The following is a 23,229-nucleotide window of genomic DNA, read 5'->3' on the forward strand; positions in this document are numbered from 1 at the left end:
GGCTCCCACAGGTGGCTCCCACAGGCTCCTGGGAGGTGAGTTCTTCATTCTCTACGCCACATTCTATTCCTTTTTGGAAGCAGTTGGCTTTCCTAACCAAACCTTTCCACTGCTCTGGTCCTCTGTCTTCGATGAACTCCCTTTCTCTCACTGTGGGCATTAACTAACACATGGCGCTCCCTGAAGGGCGGCTTTCTTCTCAGTCCACCTTACTACATGCCAGGCGGTTCAGTCAAGCGAAGCTGGTGTCCTCATGTGAGAACCCTGCCCTTGAGACCCAGACAATCCCAGTCAGCAGCCTTCTCTCTACTTCCTTACCATTCTCTAGCCACTGAATAAATTTAGTTCCTAGTTTCCTTTGCTTTGCACCCTGTTACCTAATAAATTGTCTGCATATTGGTCTTTCCATCTCTAATAAATGTACTCGGAGATATTCTACCTCTCAGAACATACCTCTGAGATATTTGTTCCATCTCAGGAATCTGGGACACTAGGGATAATTAGGTTACAAACCCCTTCATTTTATTGTGACCTACAGATATTGGTTCCTGGCTGGTTTGCCTTCCTTTCTGTCCAGTTCAGACTCCATGGTTCATCACGAGCTCACGTGTTAGCATCTACTGAACTCCTCTGGCAAGACCCCAATGTTATGTGATTTCTATTACTATTCTTCCCAGCCCTGGTAGTCCAGCACATGGAGTACTGCTGGACAAGATCACAGGTCCCACAAACTGATGCCACTGGAAACTCAAGGTCAAGAGTTTCAAGCCCCCTCAGCATGCTGCTTTTCCCAGCGAGCACTGGCTGCCATGTGCAGGGCCATGGATTCCAACATCACACACTTTTCTCAAGCTGTTTCCAGCTCTGCCTTCAGTCACAATTCCTGCCTCCCTCTCATGGAGAAAGCAGAAGAATCATGTGAGAATCCCTCAACTTTCCACTGCCCAAGAGCAGCTGAGTCCACGGTGCTCTGCTCTGAGGCCAGAGCATACTGCTGTCCCATCGTGGGCATTTTATTTTGTGTCATTAACTTTCCTATCTTTTTCCTCAGCATTTAAATATACTCGTATCTTCAAAACCACACTGACTACACAGACACACATGCTGCGGCTCCCCCATACTTGTTCTGCATCTCTAAAGAGCCTAGACAATGTCTGCTGACAGTGGGATCAGGGATGTTAAGTGCATAAAGAACAGAAGCTAAACCTGTGCTTGCGGCATCCACCTCCCTCTCTCTCTCTCTCTCTCTCTCTCTCTCTCTCTCTCTCTCTCTCTCTCTCTCTCTCTCTCCTCTCTCTCTCTCTGCATGTTTCATTTCCCATGTAGCAACCTCACAACATCATGATTTAACTTTATGTATACATAAGCAGACATCTAAATGCACACACACACATACCACGCGCACACACACACACACACACACACACACACGGTGAGGGGGACTAAGATAAAGGAGACAGACATCTGATGTGGGAGAAAGAAGGAAGAACAAGAGATGCAATTGAATGAATGTAAACGTATGGAACACAAAAGCAGAAGGCTCATGGTAGCAGTGGGGGAGGGACTAGCAACTCAGGGTAATGGGGAGGGAGTGGAAGGGAGTGGTGAGGGAGTTGTGGGGTAAGAACAAGTATAACAACATACATTAAGGTATGTATATGAAAATATCAAAATGAAACCCATTACTTTGTTAATAAAATGCTAGTGATTTTTTTCAAATAAAAATAATTATAGCAGAAAATAGTTGACTCCCTATAATCTATATTATAAAGGCAGTAAACAGAGGCAAACTCTATGCAAAAAGAACAGAAGGGATGAAATAATAAATATGAGAAATTAAATAACACTATAGAATTATATATATATATGTATGTGTGTGTATGTATACTAGTCTTTGGATATGTATTCAAACAAAATGAAAATGGAGCTGGGAATGCTCTTGTAGCTTCATTTTTATGATTAATGCATTGGTTATTTGTCTATATATGTATCCCTGCTGGAGATGGTTTCTTTTTTTTTTTTTTTTTTTTTTTACTGATTTTATTGAGCTATACATTTTTCTCTGCCCCCCTCCCTACCCTTCCCATGGTCCCCATGCTCCCAATTTACTCAGGAGATCTTGTCTGGGATTCTGAATTGTGGGCTGGTTTTCTTTGCTTTATGTCTAAAAGCCACTTATGAGTGAGTACATGTGATATTTGTCTTTCTGGGTCTGAGTTACCTCACTCAATATGATGTTTTCTAGATCCATCCATTTGCCTGCAAATCTCAAGATGTCATTATTGTTTTCTGCTGTGTAGTACTCCACTGTGCAAATGTACCACATTTCCTGTATCCATTCTTGGGTGGAGGGGCATGGAGGATGTTTTCAGGCTCTGGCTCTGGCAAACAATGCTGCTATGAAGTGGCGTCTTTCTAATCAACACAACTGAGATGGACTGGGGTGACTTCCACCCCACCGCACAGCTGCAAGGGTCAACTGTGCCCATCGTGTGCTCTGATTGCTCCCTCCCTTCCTCACACGTGTAACTCTACAGAACGACCTCATTCACTTAGGCTCTACCACGATCTCTTCCTCACATTTTTTCCTTCGAAAGTAAAATGCTTAATAACTGCACAGTAATTTTCCTAAGAAAATAAATTACTGACCAATCTAGTAACTTGTTATTTTGCTGGTTGGCTGTCATTATTTTGCTCAACTGACACAAACTAGAGTGACCTGGGAAAAGGGAACCTCAACTGATAAGTTTCCATCAGATTGGTCCGTAGGTAAGTATGGAGGGTAATTTTTTTGCCTAATGACTGATTGATCCTGGGTGGTATAAAAGCAATAAATGACTCATGGAAAACAGAAACCCCTCTCCCCCATCTCTGTATGAGTTCCTGCCTCCAGGTTCCTGCCCTGTTTGAGTTCCTGACTTGGTGTCCTTCAGTGATGAACTGTGCTCAGAAGTGTGAGCCAAATAAACCCTTTCCTCCGCAACTTGCTTTATGGTCATGGTGTTCTGTCACAGCAACAGAAACTCTAAGAAGGTAGAAAAGAAAAAATGGTAAGATCACCTTCAAATTCTAGACCTCTGCAACATGGCTGACTATAGGACCATTGCTGAAACGGGAAACACTGGAAGAAAAGCTGAATCCTTTTGTTATTTGTGTGTGGAAAGAAGTTAGAGTTTCTGAGTTCAGTCTCGAGTCAGACTGTAAATATCCAATAAAGGTCAGAATGTGACAAAAAAAAATGGCTGTAAACAACAGGGGAGTTACTGATGGCTGAGCAGTATGGCTAAAACTGCGCGGGAAAGAAGTGTGCTATGAGGAAGCCGCCAGGATCAGGCCTCAAGGAATGGCTCCATTTAAAGGTCAGGTGGGGAGAACAGGCTGGCAAAGGAGCCTCAGCAAGGGCAGCGGAGAAGAGAGACACAGCAGCACCACAGGATCCAGGAACCCAGGAGAAGGGAGCTCTGAGAACTGTCAGTGGTGGGAGGAACGGAGCACAGACATTCGCAGGCGTGGTGTAAACAGATCAAGACTCTAGTATAAACTGCATGCTTTACTCCCGACAGGAGCACAGGGAGGCAGATGGAGACCCAGGCTCACAGCCGGGGCTGGTGCAGTATGGAAGTGACCTCATGGAGGTCACTGGAATGATCTTGTCAAACAAAACAGTCTTGAAGGACTTGGTTTGGAGAGAAGAAACTGCTGCCGCTATGCAGCTGCAGGGGCAGTGGTATATACCCAGAGTCAGGTTTTAGTTAAGGTGCCCTGGGATGTCCTTCTGTATATATGTTGCTTTTATTGGCTAATGAATAAAGCTGTTTTGGCCAAAGGCTTAGCAGAGTAAAGCCAGATGGAAAATCCGAAGAGAGATACATAAAGAGAGTAGGCAGAGTCAGAGAGACACCGTGTAGCTGCTGAAGGAGAAAGTCACCACCAGAACCTTTCCGGTAAGCCACAGCCCCGTGGCAATACACTGACTGATAGAAATGGGTTAATTTAAGATGTAAGAGTTAGTTAATAAGAAGCCCGAACCATTGCCCAAACGGTTGCAATTAATACAGTTTCTGTGCGATTATTTGGGTCTGAGGAGCCAGGATACGAAGGCGAGGTCTCCATTTACATGAAGTAAGGAAGAGAACTGGAAGACAGGTGTCTTACACGAATGGAGAGAGAAACAGGTCAAGTCAGCATAAAAGAAGCAAAAATGTGACCCAAGAGTAGAAGATGGCAGATGTGGGAAGAGGATGTGCTTCCGGTCCAAAGTGTCATCTTTCACATGAGCTTTCGTACCCAATGATCCCTTAAATCCCACCTTCCAAAGTATTTCAATAATTTCATTTCTGGCCACCAATCTACTGTCTACAACTTCTAATTCTACATCACTGGAAACCTCATTAGAGGATGTTATGCTGAAGCTTGTTCATTCCTGGCACTTAAATGATTTTTTCTCTTAAGTGACTTTTTATTACACTAGAAAGGGCATTCTTATTTAGCATATCATATCATCTGCATAATGGTGACATTTTGCATTAATAAATACTCTAAACTTACCGTGCAATGGCTCTGATGAAATCTAGAGAAACTGTGCATTTGTATTTTGGTCCATCAAGCTGATCGTCATGACCAACCAGGGTTAACAGCTGTAGAGTCACCAGGGAAGTAATCTAAAATTGAAAGAATATTTTTATGAGAAATTTAATGACATTAAGTGATACTTTTATTTACAATGCTACTAATACAGACATAAATGAATCCACAAAGAATACAACTAATTTAAAAATTGTATACCTAAATTTGTACATGTTTAAAAACCTAGTTCCAATGAAGAGTATTCAGCAAGAGCCTAGTTGGTTAAGAGATGATTGAAAACATTTATAGTATTTTCTGATATAAACATCATTTGTGTGTGGGCAGGTTCATGGGTGTATATATATAAGCCAAGGATAAATTCAAGAGTTTTTTGTTCTGTTTTGTTTTTAAGACAGGGTCTCTCCTCTTAGCACCCAAGGCTCATCAGTTTGGCTAGGTTGGTAGGTTAGTGAGCTCCAAGAATCTACCTGTTTCTGTCTCCTAGGCTCTGAGTTCACAAATGTATGTCATCAGCTCTGCTTTCTATGTGTGTGATGATGATCAAATCCAGGTCTTCATACTAGCAAAAATTTTACTAGAGATAGCTGCAAATGGCAGATGTTTCTACACAGGGAAGCGTCTCTGCTCCAGCATACATGTACAGGCATGCGTAAGACAGAGGTGAGACTTTTCCCATCCAGCTCTTCAGAAGTCAGAGACAGATCTGACACCCAAGAAGGAGATACACAGGAGAGCCATTCCTATCCTTACACTCCTAGACGCAGAAAATGATTTATAGAGCCTCTATTCCAGCAATAAAGAGTAAAAGAGGAAAGTGCATGGACTATAAATTAGCATCTTAGAAGGATTCGGTCCAGTGGAGGAAAAGCTCCCACAACAACAACAACAACACATTCTCGACTTGAACACTGCCAGCTATTTTTACCACAGTCTGGTTCACAGAGGGTTTGTCATTCAACTGAGTTTTGAATTGCCCTGAACATATTTCAGAATCAAATACTAAGAAAGTCTTACAGCGTTTGGAAAATAACCACAGGAGAAGAAACTTCCAGTTTCGACTAGATGACAGATCCAGACACACTGCTTCTCTGTACTGAGCACAACTCGCATCCTGAATATAATGTAAGGGTCAAAGGAGGCTGGGAAGGGAAAGGACAGCGGACAATGCAAGGACACCAGGCTCAAGGAGCAACACAAAGGGACAACGTTGGAAACTCTTTGTCCCAACAATAGAAAGGACGTCGGGTCTAGAACTGCTGGTGGGCAAGCCAGGAACAAGACTCATGGCCAGACTTAATCTCCCCATGGATGGATGGCAACGGTGAGAAATAAACTGGTAAGTCTGTGTCTGGCAAAGCTATCACTTGCAAATGAAGTGGAAAGAGACATTCTTAAACAAGAGGGAATTAAGAGAATCTTCCACTGGGAGACCTACCTTTAAAGAAAGCCCAGGGACATTCTTGAAACAAAAGTCTAAAAGGAGCACTGAGCATCAAAAAGAAAAGACAGTACAGAGAGCTGATGGGCAGGGAAACGCAGCGCCTCCTCATGGGTCTAATGTTGGTTAAAACTGTGGAGTTGGAACTCCAAATAATGACACGGAGACTTACTAATTATAAATGCTTGACCTTAGCTTAGGCTTGTCCCATGAACTCTTTTAACTAAATTTAACCTGTTTCTATTCATCCACATTTTGCCTTAACGCTTTTTAGAATCTTTCATCCCACATGTCCTGTTTTCCTGCTTCCTCCAAGTCTGGCTCGCTGGACCCTGGCCTTTTCTTCTTTCCCACCATCTCCCTCTGTCTCTCTCAAACCTAGATTCCTCCTACTTATTCTCTCAGCCCAGAAGTCTCACCTATACCTCCTGCCTAGCTATTGGCTGCTGAGCTTTTTTTCTTACGACAGGCAAAGTAAACAAATGCAACACATCTTTACATAGTTAAACAAATATTCCATTCCACAACAAAATGTAACAGTATCATATATTCAAAGCAATGTTATTTAATAAGTGTAAACATAAAGACCTACATGGAAGAGTAAGTGAACTGCTTCATATATAATGTGGGGGTCCCCCTCTACATGCTGTGAATATGTTCTATTACCATTGGTTAACAAAGAAGCTGCTTTGCCCTATGGCAGGGCAGAATATAGAAAGGCAGAAATTCCAAGCAAAAATAGAAGAGGAAAGAAGGTGGAGTCAGAGAGATGCCATGTAACTGCCAAAGGAGAAAGACACCAGACCCTTACTTGTAAGCCATAGCCTCATGGCAATACACAGATGAATAGAAATAGGTTAATTTAAGAAGCATGCCTGAGCCATTGGCCAAACAGTGCTGTAATTAATATAGTTTTGTGTGATTATTTGGGTCTGAGTGGGTAGGAAACAAAAGGGCAGTCTAGAAAATAAAGGGACAGTCTCCATTTACAAAACATAAAACCCTGCACACCAAATTTTGGAGTAGCTTCAGTTACAAGAGCCAAAACAATAACCTCCACCAACCACTTCCAAACTAAAACACTTGAATAACTTGTATGCCCAATAAGCTAATATTTAAACCGTGGGCCTGGCACGTCATAGAGTACTAAGCAATTAAAACAAAGCACTGGGGAGACAGCTCAATGGGTACACAAGCTTAACAAGCATAAAGGACCTGAGACCTAGTTAGTATTCTCCAGCACCCACAGAAAAAGCTGCCACAGCAATATGCACCTACAATCCCATCTCTGGGGAACGTAAAGACAGGTGGATCCCAAGAGATCGATGGCCAGCCAGTCCAGTCAACTGGAGAGAGATCTTGCCTCAGAAAGTAAGAAAGACTGACAGAGGAAGATGCCTAACACCAACTTCTGGCAATCACACCTGCATACATATGCAAAAGCACATACACCTGCACACACTACTGCAGCATGAAAGGGGAATCTCGGCTCCCAAAGACCGGGGAAGAAAAGGAAGACTTAACAGCTATCTGTGGAAAATAGGGTAGGCAGACCCTTATGATGATGAAAATGGTTTGTACCTTGATTGTGGTGATAAATATGCAGAGCTACAGAGGGAAAATTTTCCTTAACCAAAGACACAAAGATGTACATAAAGATGAATGAATAGAGATAAGGGTTGGAGGGGTAGATTGGTAGTAGTGTGCCCAGGGTTTGATCCCAAACCCAAACAAAACATATATTTTAAAAAACAACATCCCTGCCCCTCAAAAAACAGCAACAAGCAAAACAGCACCAAATACATGGAAAATGATTATATATACAGTGGGGAAACTGAAATAAGATCAGTAGACCGCATCAATGCCAACTTCTTGATTGTAATACTTTTGATTTTTTGCTGTTGTTGTTTTTTGAGACAAGGTTTCTCTTTGTAGCCCTAGCTTTCCTGGAACTCACTCTATAGACCAGGCTGGGCTCAAACTCAGAGATCTGCCTGCCTCTGTCGTCCGAGTTCTAGGATTAAAGGCACCACCACCTGGCCCTTTTTTTGTTTGTTTGTTTGTTCAGTTTTTTTGATGAATTATGATACTTTTGGCAGGATATTTTGCAAAATGTTCCTCTCAGGGGAAATTAATGAAGGGCACATGGGAATACAGGATCTGGATCACCTTTCACAAATGTAGGTGAATGTATAATTATCCAGAAAAAAAGCTGAACAAACTAAAAATAAATACTGATAAGGTGCTAAGAAACCCTAAAAACCTTTATCTTCATTTCAAAATTTTTAAGTTATCTACAAAGCTACAAAAATCTTTTAAAATTACAACATCTTTTGCCCATATTTATCAGGATTCTTTAATATTTGGATACAATACAATCTTAAGTGGGAAGTCAGCAGTTCCAAGCTGTGAGCCCACACTGGTTTGCACAGATTTGTCAGAGATCTGGAGCAGGTCAAACATTATTTCTTAATACTGTAGGAGGATTACAGTGCAACCCACCCTGACTGCCCCCCCCCCCAATTCTTACCTTTTATTTCTAGCCTTCAAAATGACAAAAATTTTATTTTTGTTTAGGGACTATAATCACCACTTACATTTAAGTATATAATAAAAGAAAAATTTCTTGTGAAAAAAAAATAATTGGAAAAGAAAAATCTGAGCGCTAGAGAGATGGCTTGGAGGTTCAGAGCACTTGCTACTCTGACAGAGGATCCGGAGTTCAATTCCCAATACCACCCTGGGCGATGCACAACCTGTAACTCTGGCTATAAAGACCATATTCTCTCTTCTAGTTTCTGTATGCAAAGCAGTGTGTATTCATACAAAATAAACAAGTCTTTCAAAAGAAAAATTTGAACTAGCTCACAGGACATGGAGCTCTTAGAAAGAACACCATAAAGGATGATGGGTATTCCCAGCCCCTAATCAGCAATCAGCCCCTCGAGGCTTAACAGTAATTATGTTTCACAATTACGTAATGTGCCATCATGGAGGTTTACCAGAAACTTTTTAGAGTTCTTACAACAAAATTTCAAATTAAGCATTTCATGTCAAGACCACTTTAAATATTAACAGTGTTTAGCCAAAGCAATGTCTGGCTCTAGGTGCTGGTGACTACTGAAAAATGGTTCGCTAAGTCATCTAATGTTTGTTTTTAAGGGCCCTGTGTTATTATTAAGCTATATATTTTTCTCTGCTCCTCTCCCTTCTTTTCCCTTCTCCTTCACCCTCTCCTATGATCCCTATGTTCCCAATTTACTCAGGAGACCTAGTCTTTTTCTACCTTTGGGGAAGTTTTTCTGAGTATGTGTTGCTTTTATTGGTTAATAAAGAAGCTGTTTTTGCCCAATGGCTTAACAGAGTATAGCCAGGCTGGAAGAGAAAGAAATAGAGAGTAGGCAGAGTCAGGGGGAAGCCATGTAGCCACCAGAGACAGCCGTGATGGAACCTTGCTGGTAAGCCACAGCCATGTGGTGATACACAGATTAATGGAGATGGGTTAGTTTAGGATGTAAGAGCTAGCCAGTCCAATAAGAAACTAGAGCTATAGGCCAAGGAGTGATTTAATTAATACAGAAGTGTGGTTATTTTGGTTCTGGGCAGCCAGGAACAAACAAATGGCCTCTCTTTACATACTTCCCATGTAGATTAGATCCATGTATGCCTCTCTTAGGTTCTCTGGGATTGTAAATTGTAGGCTAGTTTTTCTTTATGTCCAAAAGCCACATATGAGTGAATACAATTATATTTGTCTTTCTGGGTCTGGGTTACCTCAGTCAATATGATTTTTCTAGATCCATTCATTTGCCTGCAAATTTCAAGATGTCATTTTTCTGCTGTGTAGTACTCCATTGTGTAAATGTACCACACTTTCCTTATCCATTAAAAAAGAGAAATATATACATAATTTATGAGTGATTAGAATTTATATTCTTTATTTAGAACTGTTAAGTGCTGAAGAGACTTAAAATTTACTTCCTTGAATTATTTATATCTGAAAATAGATACTTTTATGGAAGGCCAGCTGGCCTGGATCTGAAAAAGCCTGGGTCAAAACTGGACTCGCTGAACATAGCGGACAAGGAGGACTACTGAGAACTCAAGAACAATGGCAATGGGTTTTTGATCCTAATGCACGTACTGGCTTTGTGGGAGCCTAGGCAGTTTGGATGCTCACCTTACTAGACCTGGATGGAGGTGGGTGGTCCTTGGACTTCCCACAGGGCAGGGAACCCTGATTGCTCTTTGGCTGATGAGGGAGGGGGAGTTGATTGGGGTAGGGGGAGGGAATTGGGAGGTGGTGGCAGGGAGGAGGCAGAAATCTTTAATAAATAAATAAATTAAAAAATTATATTCTTTCTGAGGGATAATACTTTAAAAAATCTTCATCTTTATATTTAGGATATATAGATATTGATACATTTTAACACTGCTGAAAGTTATTTTTAATGTGTGTGGAACAAGTATCTTGCAATTTTTAGTTCATATAAAACAAAATAAAAATATAACCTTTGATAGAAATTAAGAAAAAAAAAGGCCTGTGTTAGCCCATTTCATCTTTTCTTCTCTTTCACGCCTCCTAAAGTAAACGACTCATTCCTCAGGGCTGCATCAAGGGCATGTATAGAGACACAGAAAGAGCAATGACCACTACCCACCAATACTAGCAACCACGGGACATCAGTGGTGTGGAAAATGGAATGTGTCACCTGTCTGGGCTCTCTGTAACCCCTGTGCCAGACGCCTAAATTTCTCTAGGCCTCACCATTTCCTTAGTACTTAGGACACAATTTAGTACTAATTAAGTATGAAAAACAGCTCCTCTGTCCAGATTCAGAAACAGACAGCTAGGCTAATTCTGTCTTTTCCCCTCAGTTCAGGGATATACAAAAATTTCTATAAATTAGAAGCATCTTGCTAATAAAATGAATAGTATTCACCTGCCTATTTTGGAATGTGGGCACTGTTCTACTTTATTCTACATTAGCCTAAAATAATCTGATTAAAAACTAAAAGCAGTCTATTATTTGCTGTGTCACGGGTAGAACTAAAGAATATTAGGTGGACAGCCAAGCTCAAAAAGACAAATACTGCAAGTTCCTCATCATATATAAAGGCTAGAAATTTGATTTTTGAAAAGTGGAATGTAGAATAAAAGTCACATGATCGTAGGAAGAAAGGCCAGAGAAAGTCATAGCAAGTACCAGGATCTAATCATCTCACCAGGTCATTCATGATGAACAGGGAGAGACGCATACAAAGGTTCCTAACACAGATAAATGCCAGCATGCAGGAAACAGATGCTGACTGCCTGGATTATACACTGTACACACGAATTACTACACTATAGCTCATGAATATGCAGAATTATGTGCCAACTAAACCTAAAATATTTACTATTAAAAAACTAAAATATATAATCTTTCCCTTTAACTAGCTCCTTTGAAAATTTAAAAATGAAAATCTCTCTCTGCATATACACAGATATATATTAGACACACGATTATTTTTGGCTTATGTCTTAAATGGAGCCATACAATATTTGTGTAGTTATTCTTGTGTTCTTTGTTCTCATCCACGGTGGACATGAGCTGATTATTGGTATCTTAACAATAGGAGTCCATGGACCACAGTGAGGATTTTTTTTTTCATAATCTGAGAGACAGTCACTAACAAGCCTCAGCTGGAAATCTTAATGTAAAAACAGTGTGAACCTGTTCCTGGGCTAACAAACTCTTCTTTCTGCCAACAAAGGGAAATCAATTTACAACTGTAATTAATTTTTAACAGGCTCATTATTTTTGTACTTTTATAGGATGGTATATAGGTCAACTGATTTATGAAATACTCCATATTCTAGCTGTTCTGGAAAAGCTGTATGATCCACAACATATTAAATTATTTAAATAAACTTAACACGAAGTGTCAGTATGTGAGTTCCACACAACTCAGCAAATACCATAACTGTTGTGGTGGTTTGTGTCATAAATTAGTTGTTTGGCTTAGACTTTTACACACACACAGGGGGTGGGGGGAGGGGGTGGATGGAAGCAATAGGAAGAGATGGGCAAATAGCAAATACTATCAGGGCAGTTCAGTTTGAAACTGTCACTGCTGGCTTTGTTTCTTTGTTTTACCTCCAAAAGGAGAAGCATGCTCAGATAACAAAACAAAACAAAACAAAACAAAATATGTATTTTTATACAATAGAACTAAAAGAACTGGCTTGCATTTTTGGAAATGGTTGAGAATCTTTAGTGGCTAGAAGGATCCTAAGTCCAGAAAAGGAGAATAGGAAGTCATTCATTTAGGGACACTGGGTATGAAAAATTGTACACATTCAGGGAAGCTGGAGAAAAATACACACGAAATGGCAGCAGTTAGTGGGAGGTGAGTGTTCTTTTAATGATCTGAATGAACACAGGTATCTGATTCTAGAGAAGGGGCTAAGTGTGGACTTACTGAGATGTCCCAAAGTAAGGAGACAGACCATGAGGCATCAGCAGCGACAACACCACATGCAGCAAGACAAAGACAGGGAAGTTAGTGTGACTTCAGAAACAGTTTACAGTGACAAGGATGGAGGGGAAACAGAGTGGCAAATCCGGGGTTAGACTGAGCAGGGCCTTACAGGAAAGGCCATCCAATGGAGAGTTGGTTTGTTAGATAATGTAACTCATTACAAAGAAGAGAAAAAGAAGAAAAAAAGACCAAACTGGGGCCTTTATTAGAAAGAGCCTCTAGACAAAGAGCCCAGAGAGGAGCTGGTGCAGGGCCAAGATCTGATGAAGCCAATGACCCAAAACAATGGTAACTGTGGTAAAAAGAATAATGTATATTTAATATTTAGGAGAAAAAGAATATTGCATAGGGTCAATTAAATAGGATTAAAAAAAACCATCAAAAGTTATTTCTCCATTTGCTAAAGTAAAATCTAGAAACATCATATTAATTTTTTCCTAGCTGTGTGTCACGTTAACACACACACAACACACTTAGTAGGCAGACGGTAAAGAGATTACTAGTTTTACTTTAATTTTTTTAACGTGCAAATGTGGTTATTTTTATGACTAGTTTTAAGATTTAAGGCTGAAACTCCACAGAAAAGCTTTAGGGAATGATCCGATTTGTTATACCAGTATAAGGTATATTTGTGATATTCAGATCAATTCAAATTCAGCCATCACATTGGATGGAGAACTTGAGATGCAGGCATATAAGAAGATAAGGGTATAAATACATAGTCTGTACACCATCAATGTGCAAGCCGCATTTAACACCAGGGAATATTTAAGACAATTCTGGAGAAGTCCTCTTTCTTATTCTGAACAATAAGAACCTACCATTCTAAGAATTCAACTTACCATCAACATGCCAGCTGTCTGGAGGTGAGACACCTGACTTGGGCAGAACCTAGTTCTGGCCAGGGGAAAGGATGGTTTGCCGCAGTCCCGTGTCTATGAACTGAGCTTGTGTGGTCGACTACAGATGCCGGGTGCGGCCTCCAAAGAAAGAACGCCAATGAGCTGTATACTGAGCTGTCACGGGAGACTCCCTTAAGCAGCACCAATTCTTCAATCACACGTTTACAAGTACTTTAAAATGTAGTGCACATTTCCACAGTAGAGATTATCACCAGTAATTTTTCCCCTGACTAGTTCTAATGTAGATTTGCCTATACAGTCACTATAGCAATAGTGTGGAATCTCTTAAATATGCATTTACAAGAAAATACCCATACAAACTTTATGTTTTCGGCCAAAAATCTACCATGATCAAAAAAAAAATCTATCTTTGTTGCATACATCCCCCACCAGATAAAAATAATGGATACATATTTGGCATATTTACCAGAGGGAATACTATGTTTTGAACAAAGTGGTTATAAAATATCACTTACAAGAAACAAGGCACCAACGGTTAATTACACAAAAGTGGGGAGTATAATTTATGCGATGCTTTTCTTCCCTTAGGCAGCATGTTCCATGTCCCCCCTGAGCAATGGCTCTACTTTTCTAGGGATCAGTAAAAACACCCTGAGCAGACTGCCGCATCCACGAGGCTAAAGCGGTTATGCTGAAGGAACATAGAAGAGTGGGAAGTGCGGCTCTTTACAAATGAAGACGAGAAAAGCAGCCTTGTTCCTGCCCAGCAGAGTGCAGCTCCACCCTTCCAATGATGCTACCCCAGAGGAGGCAGAAGAGCCACCCTCTTTCAAACCGCATCCCTGCTGCTAAGCCTCTCCATTACCCTGTATGAAGTGGAATGCCACACAAATCTACTGGGGCTCGGGGTGGGGGGATATAGTAAGATTAGGAAATGTTAGCGTTTTAGATTTTTTGTGATTTACGTAAATTCACGTGAATAGCATCGAGCACTTGAGTGAGGTATTCCTGAGACGTGGAACACTGCACAAGTCGGGTGAAGTGGAGCACTGACAAAGAGAGGTTTACAGTCGTCTAGTACCAAACAGAATCACTTCCTAAAGACATCTGAAACATTGCCAATGAGGTCAAGAGTCTAAATTTTATTCTGAGCTATGTTAAACAGCAATGCAGCTTTGTAAGGGAGGCTATCAATTGCATAATAGACCATGAAAAGCATACTGTTTGTATTTCTATATTGTTTATAATTTATTACATATAATTTAAGAGCTCCAAGTATCAACAGAATTTGTTAGACATAATTAAATTTAAAAGAGAATTACCAAAATGTAGCTCCACCACAGTCCCCAGTCATGCCCCCAGCACTGAATTCAGGGCACGTCAGAGGACAAACCCAGCAGATCTTCACCTCCTGGAGACTCGTAAGTCTAAGTTACAAGTATCGAGGATTACTGAAGTCAGAGGAGAAGTACAGTTCCAAATTCACCTCAGTGTGTGAGCCCCACAGAGCACGCAGGTTCAGGGCCACACCCTTCAGCTCCACTGTGCTCTCAGATAAACACAACTGTCTCCACTAGAGCACATAAGGCTGTGGAAGCCACAGACACACTTATTTCCTCTTTATTGTTTATACAACACAGTGAAGTGTAGCTGACACAAATATCTATGAGACAGAATTTTAAACAAACAAAATTCAATTACAAGCAAAGTACTGACTTTGAAATCTAATTCAATTAAAATAAACTTTACATGCTTCAGGACTGAAAAATGTATTAAACAACTCCCACCTCTAAAAAACAGAAAGTGAAGTAAATACAATGGGTGTCTATCTGTCTTTGAAGGAAAATGTCAAAACTCTGGATTTAGTAAAACAACATGCTAGCTCCTCTAAGAGCGGAGTCCTCCCTCGCAGTTACGGTGAGCAGAGGAGGGAGCATCTGCTTCACATATGCTGCTGATAAAAAGGAAAACACCACTCTGCTTCCTGAGCTCCTACCTAGCTAATAAAACAAGTCAGATGAGAAGAAATGTTAAGGTTATTTACATACAATTAATCCAACAGGTGAGAGAAAAGATTATGCTTTTAATAAAAAAGCAAATAAATGCAAATATATCCTGTTACATAGGATAATGTCAATTAAAAACAGAGAAAGTAGAAACATCTATTTTAAGAAATAAAATTTGTATAGTAACTTATGCTCCAAAATGTTTTCATTAATATTTCACATAAGTAAATTAAATGTACAGGGGATTTTAAATATTTTTATTAAGTCCTGTATAACTAAATATGAAATCACCCAGAAATTGCATATGACTGAAAATACAACCGTTTCATAACGATTATGTTTGCTTCCTCACCTTTCAACAGTTTCTCGCTATTTATTCCTAGCAAATCTTTACAATGATGAAATAATTGTCATGTTAAACAATTACATGAAAGCATCATAATAAGTTCCTTTAATTTTTTTCTAAAATTATGTAAGCATGTACAATTCAATGTCTCTACTTCTTAAAAAATTTCCTCTTCAAAATCACCTTACAGCTTGGTACCAATGATTTCAGAAATAAACTAGCAATGCCGTCCTTTGTGGAAAAAACAAAGCAACATGGCTTAATATTTTAAAGTAACTGGGACACGTGAGAAACGCAAAGAACTGTACTTGAATCCTGCTTTAAAAAACAAAGTATTTGAAATTTTTCAAACAAGTTCATCATTTTTCCTCAAACAAGGGGCAGAAAATAAACACATTAAAGAATCATAATGTGGACTTAATATGCTTCTGGAAAATGATAAGCATATTTTATGTTTGAAGGTGGTTTCCAAAGGTCCCATCTCATCAATTCACAATGTGAAGGTGATACCTGTAGCCTTTACGTGTTTGCTGTGTTTGCACACACACACACACACACACACACACACACACACACACTCGTGTAGCAGAGAGAAGGAGAATATAAGAAATATCCCAGGGCAAGTGTGTCGGCCACAGCATTCACCCAGGGAAAGCCCACAGACCTTAGAGAAAACTTTAAAACAGACTCCTGACAAGGATTAAAGGTATATAAGGATAAAAATTAGGTGTGACTAATATCTAAAATGTTCTTAAAGTTCAGTCTAGCTAAACTATTCTAAGACGTTCAGGGGCTGCTACTACTGTCTGCTCATCTAGACACGAAAGCATCAGGGAGTGGACCCAGAATACCCAAGACAATAACTTATTCTCAGATCATCAATTATGAATTTTCCTCAGATCTCAAAAAATCTCCCTTAAGACATTATATTTATAGTTTCAATATAGAAATAATTTAAATGAAATAAAAATAATTTTTGTGATAACTTTAAATGTATATACCATAAATGATCAATTGTTATATGAACACTTTTATATATAAAGTGTTAAACCAAGCTACAAGATAGCATCTTACTATAAGACAAATCTTTAAGATAATAAACCGAAAAGTAGTATTGTTTCATATGGACAAGCAACCTCATTCCTTACCAATCATACTTTACATGAAAGGTATTCATGCATGAGCACACACAGCACATACTAAATTTCTTCAAGTCATTCTGCCTTCACTCAAACAAACCAAATGTGGAAAAAATTTAAATCTTTTTTTTTTTAAGTATCAGCAGCAATGCTAAGTTAAAGCCGGTTTCCTACTGCAACGTGAAGCTGCAATGCGGCAACACTGCCCTCTAGTGTTCACAGCGGTCCTAAGAATAAAAGGATTTTACTTGCCAAATAAAGACAGACCTCGGGCCAAGCTGTTCTAAGTGTATCAGTCCCAGTAACGCACACACAAAGACTGGTGTGCACTGGTTAGCGCTGCCAAAACCCAGAAAAGTTGATAAATCTTGTATCAGAGACCTCTAACTGTAACTGTTTGATTTTTCCTTAGATAGTAAAAATCTTGAGAAGTCTATTTCTAAACAAGTCTATTTCTAAACTAGCTTCTTGAGGCACAGTCTGAGGTGTGTGCCGTGCGGGAGGTGGGTGGGGTAGCACTGTGAACAGCAGCACACACCACGGTTACAGTGATGTGCAGAAGGAATTGTTTGCTGCTTTAAGCCTCTCAAAAGCAGTGCCAAGTACTCACAGCCTTTTAATTTTATTTTATGCACCCCCAAGAAAAAAGTTGCAAACTCCCCCAAAATTTTTAAAAATTCAGCCCTAATTATCCTTGTTCACTTTTCAAAAGGTAATTTGGGGACATCTAAGAATGATAATCTCTCACACACACACACACACCATCGTGATTCTTTTCTGTTTGGAGTCATCTTTCTCCAACCTCTCTTCAATCTAAGGTGAATTTGTTTAAATGTAACAGCTCCCAGTGTTTATTTCAGTCACTGTAGCTCCTGTGTGTGTTGTGTGCAGACAGTCACTAGCAGTAAGAAAAACTGAGCATGTGTGACACCAGGACATGTGTGGCACCAGGACGTGTGTGGCACTAGGACATGTGCGGCACTAGGACATATGTGGCAGGCACCAGGACGTGTGTGGCGCCAGGACATGTGTGGCACCAGGACATGTGTGGCACTCAGGAAAAGACAACAGGATTGGGGTGCACTCAGCACAGCAAGACCTCGTCTCCACAGAATATCAAGCAGGAAGGCACTGACCCAGCCTTTTAAAATTATCAGCACCTGACAATATCCACAGCACATAACTGGCTAGAACACCTTTGTCCTACTGCACACACGCTGTACATGCAAACTGTCTATAAATGCCGACTTTATCGCGATGGAACTTTAAGATTCTTTAATGAATTAAAAGCCATCATCACAGGTTCCAAAGTGTGACCTCCATTCCGAGATCAAATTCATAGTGAAGTAACTTTGATATAAATAATTATTTACACATTATCAGCCATAAAACAAACTGACCACCGCATCTCGGATATGACTACTCTGAGACCTAGTTACATCATCTTGACACGCCAAGTCTTTCTGAATCATTTAAGACATCTAGTATGACTATACTTATGGAATTTTCTTTAAACTTCAATGGAAAAAAGAAAAAAAGACACTATAACTACTTCCCAAAACCAAATCTTCAACTTCTACTTCTGGGTTTATTCTGCCACCTGGTGAAATACTAAAAGTTGAGTTAATTCTGGAGAACAGACCAAATAACAAAAAGGGTATATCAGCCTGAAAAGTATACTTATGAGAAATAAAGATATTATAGAACACTTTCATACACACTTATAATGTTTTCATTAAACCAATGCTTACATATTATAACTCATGAATTTAATCAGATGCTTGTTTAATCAGCAGTGATTTTTTTTAAAATTACTTTACTAAAAACAGAAAAAGAACGAGAAACATTAAATTGCTTTTAACATTAGTTATACTTGTACATTCTGTGTTACCCCCAAGGGGTCTGGGTTTGGAATTCTCAATACAGCTGCCCCTCGGCATCCTCAGGAGGCTTGGCTGAAGGACCCCATAGTTGTCGAAGCTGAGGACACGCAAGTCCCATGTATGAAATAGTATGTACGTACATAGAGTGAACCCATCTTCAGGATACTTTAAATCTCTTCTCTATTCCTTATCAAAAATAACTTAGTGTCAATGCAAGGATCAGATATTACACTACGTTTTGTACTGAGTAGGAACAAGGGCCTGCACATGCTCAGTATACAAACAAGTCACTGTCTTCTTTTTCTGACTGTAGCTGGTTGAATCAGTGAACCCCAAACCAGGCCACACGAAGGGGCCAACAGTACTCACTAACAGCAATATTCACTGTCCAGTTAAAATATTAACATTTACAGACTTGCACCACCCACACCAGCTGCAGAACCGACTGGACATGGCGGGAAGACCCCAGGATGAGGCCTACCTGGGAGAAGACGTGTGCGGTTGGAGGCACTCTGCTGTCCACGATGCTATACAGTATTGCTAACAGCCTGTCCAGTGGGAATGGCTTGGGCCCAAGGAGGTGATTGCTTGTCTGTAAAGAAAAGAGAGGATGAAACTCTTTATACCATACCATATGTCTTCTACACTATCAATTCCCAGTAGTAATATACCTTTTCTCTCAAATATACCAACAAATTTAACATTGCCCAATATCATGATTTATGTTTCTTTTTTTTTTTTTTAAGTTTTCGAGACAGGGTTTCTCCATAGCTTTTTGGTTCCTGTCCTGAAACTAGTTTTTCTAGACCAGGCTGGCCTCGAACTCACAGAGATTCACCTGCTTCTGCCTGCCGAGTGCTGGGATTAAAGGCGTGCGCCACCACCGCCCGGCATGATTTATGTTTTTGCTGTGTTTATTAGCACCCATTAACTATACAAAATAATGGGTTTTGTTATAACATTTTAATACACAGTTAATGCATGTTAATCATTTTCACACCTCCCACACCTGCGGATCCTCTCTTCCTATCTAGCTTCCTTTACACCTGTAATTGTGTTAACTCAGTGACTTTCACTGTTACTACTTACAGGAGCACAGGCGAAGGGTGGCAGTAGGACATGTGCAGGCGTGTAAACGTCTTACTGTTGTTATGTCTGCACCGCATCAGTGAAGACAGGAATTGTGCCACGCTTGTTAGTATTCAAATTTCTTTTTGCACCATTTACCCTTTTGCCATTTTGTAACTGATTTGTAAAAATACTCACACATTCTAATTGCTTGCCTATGAGTTCAAGAGAGTAGGGAGCAGAATTGAAGGCTTTGGTGTAGGCCCAGAATCGGATCATGGTACAAACTATGAAGAGGTGGTGAAATAATTGAATTTCCTCAAAACCGAAGAAAAGATGGACTGAAAAAATTACCCTTGGGATAAAGTATTCAAAGACCAAAGGAAACGAAGAATGCAAATGGCTTTGAAAAGGACAATGTCTAATGTATCTACACAGTGTCTCAAGAAGACAGATAAAGGGAGAAGTGGCAACATGTGAAAAGTTAATGGTCAGAAGCAAAACTAATTCAAGATAAAAAGAAATTTAATCCCAGATACACTCCAGCACAACAATAACAAAGGAAGCAAACTGATGAAGAGTAGAGAATACAGACATCAAAAAAGAAAAGGGAGCAGACCTTTTTATAGCAGTAACAATGAAAGGCAAAAGATAGTAAAGTTAGTTTTTGCTTCTTAAAGTCCTGAAAGCACCAGTAATTGAGAAGCGTGTCAAACAGTAATTCTGAAAATCAAGTATTTTAAAATGAAACGACCCGAAAATAAACTAACTTGATACTTATATACTGAGAAATAATGGTAAGAAAATAATAAAGATTTTTATTTCCTTAATTATAAGCTATTATAGTTTTAAGAGTAGGAAACTTCATATGTGTAGTAAAAACACGGTGACTCACAACAAACAACATGTGTGCTTCACATAGCATGATGGTATGACCTCTCAGGTCAATGCATGCTTGACTTTAAGTTGGCTCTTGAATGTTTAGAAATCTTTTACTATTGACATACGGGGTCAAGACCCATAGTTTTATATAAGCACCTCTAAGTTTCACTGTGGAACTCTCTTTCCTGCTTAAGTGTTTATGGGTTTCTCATTTTTATTTCATCAACAGAATTTTTGTAGGTATTTGAGAGTGGAAAAGAAGAAGGTAAAAGAGTTTAATCCACTGTGTTTAACTGAACAGTACAGGGAGAGCTTTTTCATTAAGTATGTTATTAAAAACTCGGTCAACTCAGTTTTATCTCTGGCTCCCGCTTCTTCCAGTTTGCTTTCGAACAGTGCACTTAACAAAACATCATTACATTAAAAGGTAACACTACTGAGAGAAAAAGTTCTCATATGCAAATATAATTATTACACATTCATCCATTTCCTTAATTATCCTAAATCATAAGTTTCCCTAAATTCAAAAGTTAAGGGAATTTAAAATATAAATACCTTCTCATGTTTCTTTAGAAAGTTGGTTTTCTTGATTTTCCCATGATGCTACAATTAAAAAAAATAAATTTTTAGATTAAGAAGCTTCAATAAGAAAAGGCAATTTGTTGAAAAGATGCCATATAAAATGTTAATTATATATATTTTATATATCTAAATATCACTTTTAGAAATGTTATTGTACTTATTATGATATGTTTTAGGGTAGACTTAGACTGGAAGCAGACTTTTGCACATAAAGATTATAAAATACAATTGACAATAGTGATAATTCTTAAAAGAATTTGTTATATTGACCTTAAAACTACATATTCACGATACAAAACCAGAACTTCCAAAGATAAACAAATGTATATTTGTCACTTAAAGGAGGATAGCAATTCATGGATTATACACTGGCTGAGAACATTTGCGCACTCAAGACTCAGTAGTCAGAATGGGGTTGTCCTTGCCCCTCAAAGACTAGTAACAAAAGAAAACAACAGCAACAAAACCTGATTACTAAATATTCTGTCAGAGAATAAAGGACGGTTCCCTGAGGGCTGGAGTTCAAATGCCCAGAGCTTACATAAATGCAGACAAGTGTGGCAGCCTGCCTGTAGTTCCAGCCTTGGAAAGAGACAGCGATGCCCACGGTAAGCCAGCTACTTGACTAACCAGACTGGAGAGCTCAGGACTCGATGGAGAGACCCAAGATGATTCCAACCCCAAACTCCACATGCATGTGCACACACAGGCATGCTCACCTTGCCCACACACATGTGCACACAAACATTAAGATGCTCATACACACATGAAAATGGAAAAGGAAAAGTGGAAAGGTTTTGGACTAACAGTTTATTCCCGATTTCCTGTCTTCTGTAAAGCAGCTACTTTCTCCCAAGGTTAGACTGGGTGTAGGGCCCTTAGCAAACAGGTCCTAACTGTGTACTTGGTGATCTGTGTCCTGCAGAAGTTTACGGAGAAACTTCAAAGCAGTCATTCCTTGTATCCACAGAGGACTGAGGACATACAGACAATACCAAATTCCATGGATATTCAAGTTCCTCACTGAAAAATTGATGTGGGAGTGTCATATATCAATCTGTTGATTTCATTGGTTAAGTAATAAACACACTGCTTGGCCTCATAGTTTAGAACATAGGTGGGTGGAACAAACAGAATAGGATGCTGGGCGGAAGAGGAAGTGAGGTCAGACTCTGCTCTGCTCCTGGACAGACCCAACAGCTCTGCTCTGGAGCAGAGACGCCATGCTTGCCATGCTCCACTCTCCCAGGATGGACGGAGGCTAGAATCTTCCCGGTAAGCGCACCTTGGGGTGCTTACACACATTATTAGAAATGGGCTAGTCCAGGTGCGAGAATTAGCCTGTAAGGGCTAGAGTTCATGGGCCAAGCAGTTCTTAAATGAATACAGTCTGTGTGTTGTTATTTCGGGCATAAGCTAGCCAAGCGGCCGGGGTGTTGGGGACGCAGCCCCGCCGCCGCTCTTATTTCAACAAAAAATAAGTATGATAGTTGTATAATATACTCTGATCTTTGGATCATCTTAGATTACCTAACATAATTTAAATGCTCTAAAAATCATTAATATATTAGTTATGGAATAATGACTATAAAAATGTCTTTACATGTTTAGTACACATACAATATTTTTGAAGCTCATATATTTGAACCTGCAAGACCAACTGTACTCCTGGGATTTTCCTAAGAGTAAGAAGCTACTGTTACCTTAAGGAAGAACCTCCTGTCAGTTCTGGCCGGGTTATAGGAGGCAAGGTACGCAGCAATCAGAATAAACTTAGAGTAATACGGAAGCTCCATGTGGGTGTACGCCGAGAGACCTAAGTACAGAACACCGCCATTATCTACCAGGCTACCGTTAGGTGACAAGTGTACTCTACAGCCTACCTTTTGACACCACGGCTGTGCCCCGCT

At 39.7% G+C, this 23,229-nt stretch overlaps 1 protein-coding gene and 1 long non-coding RNA gene across 5 annotated transcripts in view; one reads left to right on the forward strand and one right to left on the reverse strand.

Moving 5' to 3' along the window:
* LOC126500078 (uncharacterized) overlaps positions 1-15,609 on the forward strand; it is a 30,303-nt gene extending 14,694 nt beyond the window's left edge. For all 3 annotated transcript variants that reach the window (XR_007591245.1, XR_007591244.1, XR_007591246.1), the window contains 2 exons: positions 10,033-10,225; positions 14,048-15,609. This is a non-coding gene — a long non-coding RNA (uncharacterized lncRNA). The remainder of the gene's footprint in view (positions 1-10,032; positions 10,226-14,047) is intronic.
* Orc5 (origin recognition complex subunit 5) overlaps positions 1-23,229 on the reverse strand; it is a 54,099-nt gene that overhangs the window by 4,137 nt on the left and 26,733 nt on the right. The window contains exons 10-13 of one of the 2 annotated variants that reach the window (XM_050139699.1): positions 23,023-23,135; positions 21,293-21,340; positions 19,269-19,379; positions 4,549-4,661 (exon numbers count right to left, since the gene is read on the reverse strand). In XM_050139699.1, the coding sequence (XP_049995656.1) occupies positions 4,549-4,661; positions 19,269-19,379; positions 21,293-21,340; positions 23,023-23,135 (385 nt within the window). Of the gene's footprint in view, positions 1-4,548; positions 4,662-15,725; positions 18,974-19,268; positions 19,380-21,292; positions 21,341-23,022; positions 23,136-23,229 lie in introns of those variants that run through there. The other variant, XM_050139700.1, reaches the window with a different exon arrangement.

This window comes from Alexandromys fortis, unplaced genomic scaffold (assembly GCF_014885135.2).
Source record: "Alexandromys fortis isolate MF-2015 unplaced genomic scaffold, M_Fortis_MF-2015_v1.1 scaffold_38, whole genome shotgun sequence".
Lineage (NCBI taxonomy): Eukaryota > Metazoa > Chordata > Mammalia > Rodentia > Cricetidae > Alexandromys > Alexandromys fortis.